This window comes from Salvia hispanica, chromosome 4, assembly GCF_023119035.1.
Source record: "Salvia hispanica cultivar TCC Black 2014 chromosome 4, UniMelb_Shisp_WGS_1.0, whole genome shotgun sequence".
Lineage (NCBI taxonomy): Eukaryota > Viridiplantae > Streptophyta > Magnoliopsida > Lamiales > Lamiaceae > Salvia > Salvia hispanica.
This window is the reverse complement of record NC_062968.1, coordinates 29,669,603-29,675,270: the sequence shown is the minus strand read 5'-3', so window position 1 is coordinate 29,675,270 and position 5,668 is coordinate 29,669,603. Positions and strand designations below refer to the sequence as shown.

At 37.3% G+C, this 5,668-nt stretch overlaps 1 protein-coding gene and 1 long non-coding RNA gene across 2 annotated transcripts; both read right to left on the bottom strand.

Annotated features, from left to right (window-relative positions):
• Window positions 1-1,215: 1,215 nt before the first annotated feature.
• LOC125220871 (putative late blight resistance protein homolog R1B-16) lies at window positions 1,216-2,577 on the bottom strand. The gene has a single exon (XM_048123003.1). It carries the CDS (start codon window positions 2,575-2,577, stop codon window positions 1,216-1,218), a length of 1,362 nt encoding a protein of 453 aa, XP_047978960.1.
• Window positions 2,578-4,066: 1,489 nt separating this feature from the next.
• Window positions 4,067-5,255, bottom strand: LOC125217681. The gene is made up of 2 exons (XR_007175788.1): window positions 4,483-5,255; window positions 4,067-4,294 (listed from the first exon to the last, which is right to left on the bottom strand). It is a non-coding gene; the product is annotated as an uncharacterized LOC125217681 (long non-coding RNA).
• Window positions 5,256-5,668: the final 413 nt, after the last annotated feature.

Below are 5,668 nucleotides of genomic sequence, written 5' to 3'. Positions count from 1 at the left end.
CTCTTACAAAAGGTAACAATTCTTTCAGTAAAAGTGTTGTGTTGTTAAAGTATTGGAGGTTTCTGTGGTTTCATGGTTACTGTGAAACAATGTATAAAAGAATGTCAATCCAAACAAACATATCTTTCAGAAATACTACATGATAGCATAACAGTTATCAATTACAGTTATTTGAAAAACTTGCTTGCAAACAAGTAGGAGTTTATCAACCATTCATACTAACAAAACATCACCAGCCATTCACCGCCTCTTTCGTCAGTAGATTATCTGATAAGCTACCTCATTAAAACTCTGCATCTGAAAAACCAAAGGAAAATCACTCGGTTGCCATACGTGGTTGTTGTTGCATTTAATTTCTCCTCAACAAACACTCCCAACTGATCTGAAACATGTCCCCAGAGAGTGTGACTCGACCGAGTCATTTATTGATGCATATCCAAAACAAACCACAACTGGTTGTAGAGAAACAAATCAACAATGTAAAAACAAGAATGTTACTCCAAACAGACATTTATCTTTGAGAAATACATGATAACACAATATCAATTATTAAATTATTTACATTTATTTGAAATTAGCTTGCAAACAAGTAACGAGGAGTTTATCAACCATTCATACTTCTCAGTAAACATCACCCACCATTGCACCTTTTATTCTCTGCCTCTTTTTAGTCGAGTAAAATATCAAATAAACTACCTCATCAAAGCCACACATCTGAAAATCGACAAGAACATACTGACATGAATCAACCACCATTCTACGAACTGAGAAACGTTCAAAAGAGAGGAAGATGAAGTGTGACTTTTCATAACCTCTTGCTAAGATGTCAAACCTTGCAAGGTTTATGAATTTCTTACCTGATATGAAGCACACCGTCAAGTTTGAACGACGATCAAGAACGCTTCACAACAACTTTTAGGTGATCTGATCCTACTTCCCGCTGTTCCTCTTGTATAATTTTTGCCGAGTACAAAAGAGAATGGTTATGATCATCGATCTCAATCAGTTCAATTGTTGGAATATATGCAATATCCTTTGGAATCTCATCCAAGTATGGACAACGATGAAGCATTAGGCACCGGAGACTTGGAAAGTGGCTTCGATCAGTTCTCCAACATTTCAGATTTGATTTATCAATAAGCAGAAGTCTCAAATTGACAAATTCTCCATTTATAGTTTCCCAGTGTCTCCCATAGCAAGCATAGTTCTTTAGTTTCAACACTTGAAGATTAGGCAACGACCAACAATCGTCATATCTTTCCAAGAAATCCACTCGACATTCAGTTCTAACTTTTTCAGTGATAGAGGAAAAACATGATTGTCAAGATTTAGCACAAAAGAACTATGCACCTCCAATTTCAGCTTCTCAAGTTGAAGCAAATGTATAAGATTGTCAAGATGATAGACTGAGCCAAACTCATCTCTAGAGTAGCATATTCCCAACTTTTTTATGTTTGGGATCACTTTCACCATCCTTTCACTACATACATAGTTTGCTGCCTTAGAAAACGTTTCTAAGTTTTCTAGCAAAAGAGTTACTCCTTCGGGAAGGGGTAAAGGACAAAATGAGAAGGCGATAAGATGTCTTAATTGCCTCAGGCTCCAAATCTCCACAGGTAAATGAACCTCAGATCTATAAATAATTAAGGTCTCCAGATTCTGAAGCTTTGATATAGCCGGAGGAACAATACTATCAGGAATGTTGGAAGCAAGGTAAGTGAGATCAGTCAATTCAAACACTTGACCAAGTTCCCAATATGAATGATCGTTTTTGCGTAAAACGTGAAGGATCTTAAGTGAAGTAAAGTTCTCTACAGAGCCTTTGGGTCTATACCCTCTTTGTGGGATGCATATCATAGAAGTGGTGAATGAGCTATGTGTAGAGTCTCTAAGATGTAGATCATGCCAACTAACACTTATACGCTGGTGATTTTGGAGGACTTGTGGAAGAAAATGTCTTCTCAAGATAGGAGTAGGGAGGTAGTCCATAACAGAAAGAAGGAACTTCTCTTGCCCGGCCTGTCTCACACAAAAGTCCCGCACCATATTATGCAGTCTGCAACTTTTGATTTTTCCATCTATTTTCCGGCGAGTGACTAAAACTAGACTTTGCTTTACCAGATCTTCCAAGCTCTCTTCTGCTGACTCTTTTACAGTTTTAGAATCAATTTGACGTTTTCGATGTACAAAAAAGTCCTCCGCTACCCAAAGTTTGATGAGTTCAGAGGCACGGATCTCATAATCCTGAGGGAAGCCTGACATATACAAGAAACACTTTCTCAAATGTTGAGACAAGTGATTGTAACTTAAAGATAATATTGTTCCCAGCTGCCCATCATTTACCTCAATTTGTTGCCACAACTTTGGAGTTCTAGGAATCATAGATAAAAGCCTTGCCACAGTTACAATTGAGAGGGGCAGTCCTCCACATCCGTTTACAATCTTTTTCCCCACAGTTTGTAGCTCAAGAGGACAATCTTGATCTCCGAAAACCTTGTGCTGGAACAGACTCCAACTTTGTTCGTCATCCAAGAAACGAATCATATGAACGGGGCCATTAAGGGCAGCTACATTCATTAGCCTTGTTGTTAGCATGATCCGGCTTCCATTATGATTATTAGGAAATAGCCAGACTAAGCGATTTCGATCTTCCATCAAACTCTAAACGTCGTCCAATACTAAGAGATATCTCCTCCCCCATAAGATTTTGTAAATTTCTTGCAACGTATCCCGAGCTGGCTCACTCCATACGCTAAATCTGAAAAACATCCTCTCTGATAAGATTTTGTTAATTTCAAGCTCCACTTCTTCAGTTGCTTTTAACGATTCCCTACCAACTAGACCTAGTTTTCCTTTGAGCGAAGCTAGTAATACTGAGAGAAAACTCTCTGTACTATGATCTTGGGATAGTGTGACCCAAGCACAAATATCAAAATGTTGCTTAATCAATAGATTGTCATAAACAATTTTAGCCAGAGTGGACTTACCAATTCCCCCCATGCCCACAATAGGGATGACTTGGATTCCTAGACTGTCATCACGAACGAGCCGGTCCATGATCTGTTGCATATCTTCATAAAAACCAACCACAACATCTTTGCTTGTAGGTGAAGGTCTTGATGATGATGCAACAGCAGCAGAATCACTCAGATGTTCATTAAAGTCAACAACAACATCTTTGCTCGTGTGTGGAGATTTTGATGGCGAATTAATTGGATCTTCATCCACTAGTTCTATAGCAGTTGACTTTATTTTCACCGCTAATCTCCTCAACCGTTTTGAAATTCTGACAATCTGCTTATTCAGCTCTGTTGCAGCTGTCAGATCTTCAACTTCACTCTTGAGTGAAGATCTTGATGATAAACTAACAGCAGCAGAATCACATAGTTGCCATACATTGTTGCTCTTGCAGTAGTCAACCACATATCCAACAGTTGAATCGATCTCCTCAACCAATTTCCCCAACAGTCTAACAGTTGGCTCTATGCATCCAAAATCAGACAGATTTTGTGGGGAGAAAAGATATTGAATAATCTCTTCAGTTGTATTTACTACCTCCCTTATTGTTTCCTTTTCTGGAGAATGATTAAGATTCAACTGCAATACCACAGCTTTGTCGTGAATGGATACAATTCGTAGCTTTACACGGCGAGTGGTGAGATTGTCGTCACATTGAAGGATTAGGAGTAAGGTTTGTTGCAGGGATTCTACAGCCTCATAAGCCATACTAGCCAAACAATTTGTCTTTGTCTCTCTAATTTTGTATGATATGGGAATGATAGGATGTTGTTGTTTGTAAGGGATAAAAAACGAAATTATTCCAACATCCTATCATTGTTTGGCTGGTTCAAACAAGAAAGAATAGATGACAAAGTATAAACATGACAAACTGATAAGCCGGTTCAAACAATAGAAATAATATTACCTAAAGGGCTATCTTTGGCTAAACTTTTAATCACTAGTTGATGATCACGATATCATAATTTGGACATTTCTGTAGTCTCATGATTGATGTTCAACTAACTCCTATTCTTAGAAGCCAATTTCCTCCCTGCTATATACTATGTAGAGTAAAACAATGTAATTATGTAAAAAAGAATGCCAGTCCAAACAGACATTTAACTATGAGAAATACATGATACCACAATATTTAATATTCAGAATCATTTGAAAGTAGATGAGGAGCTTATCAATCATTCATACTTCAACAAACATCACCAGCCACTGCACCTTTAATTATCTGCCTCTTTCATCAGTAGAATATCTGATAAGCTACCTCATCAAAGCTCTGCATCTGAATACGAGAAGAAAAAATGACGGGAATCAACCAACATTCTACAAATTGAGAAATGTTCAAGTGAGAGGAAGATGCTTAGCTATTGGCAAAGTGTGTGCCTTTGCATAATCTACTAATTAGCTTACTCTATAAAGTATGGTTGCTAAAAATGATGTCAAACCTTGCAACTTTTATGAAAACTTTACCTGATATGAAGCACAGTCAAGTTTGAAAGAGGATCAAGAACCCTTCACAACAACTTTTAGGGCTTCTTTTCCCCATTGTCCCCGTTGTTCCTCTTGTATTTTTTATATGAGTACAAAAGAGATTGGTTATGATCGTCGATCTCAATCTGTTCCTAAGTGTTGGAATCTCTCCAATATGAAATGGAATCTCATCAAAGTACGGAAAACGATGAAGCGTTAGGCACTGGAGCCTTGGAAAGTGGCTACACTTGAGATTTGATTCGGTACTGTTATTGTTTTCTCGTTGCAATGCGTATTAGAACTTACATGTATTGAAGATGAAACTCCTCAACCAGTTTGAATTTCTAACAATCAGCTCCGTTGCAATCGTCAGATCTTCTACTTCACTCTTGAGTGCAGATCTTTCTGATGAACTAATACCGGGAAGGATCATTCGGTTTCCTCATCATTGCTCTTACAGCGGTGAACGACATATCCAACAGTTGAGTCGAGCTCCTCAGCCAATTTCCCCAACTGATCTGAAAGTCTGACAGTTTGATCTATGGATTTACAATTTGATAGATATTAAATAATCCCTTCAGTTGCAATTGCTACCTCCCTTATTGTTTCCTGTTCCGGAAACTGAGATTATAACTGCAACACAGCTGATTTGCGGTGGATGGATATAATTTGTTGTTTTACATGAGGAGAACTTGAGCGTAAGGTGGAGAAATTGTGAAAGAAATATCTCATCTCTAGATGCTATGTCAAAACTCAAAACAGAAGTGCATACAAGTTCAAATGAATCGAATTTGGACTGAACAAAAAGCCAGACTGAGAGAGACCTAATATTCTATTTTAATCCGAAAGGAAGCTGATATTCTCTCCGTATATGTATTTAGTTTATTTATGTTTTAGTATTATTTAGTTATTATGATTTTATTTACTTTCCATAGTGGTTAGGATTTGATTTGCTTTTGATTTGTTTTCCTAGTTTATAAAGATCTTTTTGTACCACACATATTATAAATATGTGTGGAGTCTTTTATTATTATCAAGCAGAATGAAGAATTAAATTATTAATCTCGTTCTCTCTATCGGTTCTCCCTCTTGAAGAAACCGCCATTCTCTCAAAGTCACGGTTGTTCATATAATTTCTCCAGATAGGAATTAATCTCATATTAATTCCTATCAAATTGGTGCTTTC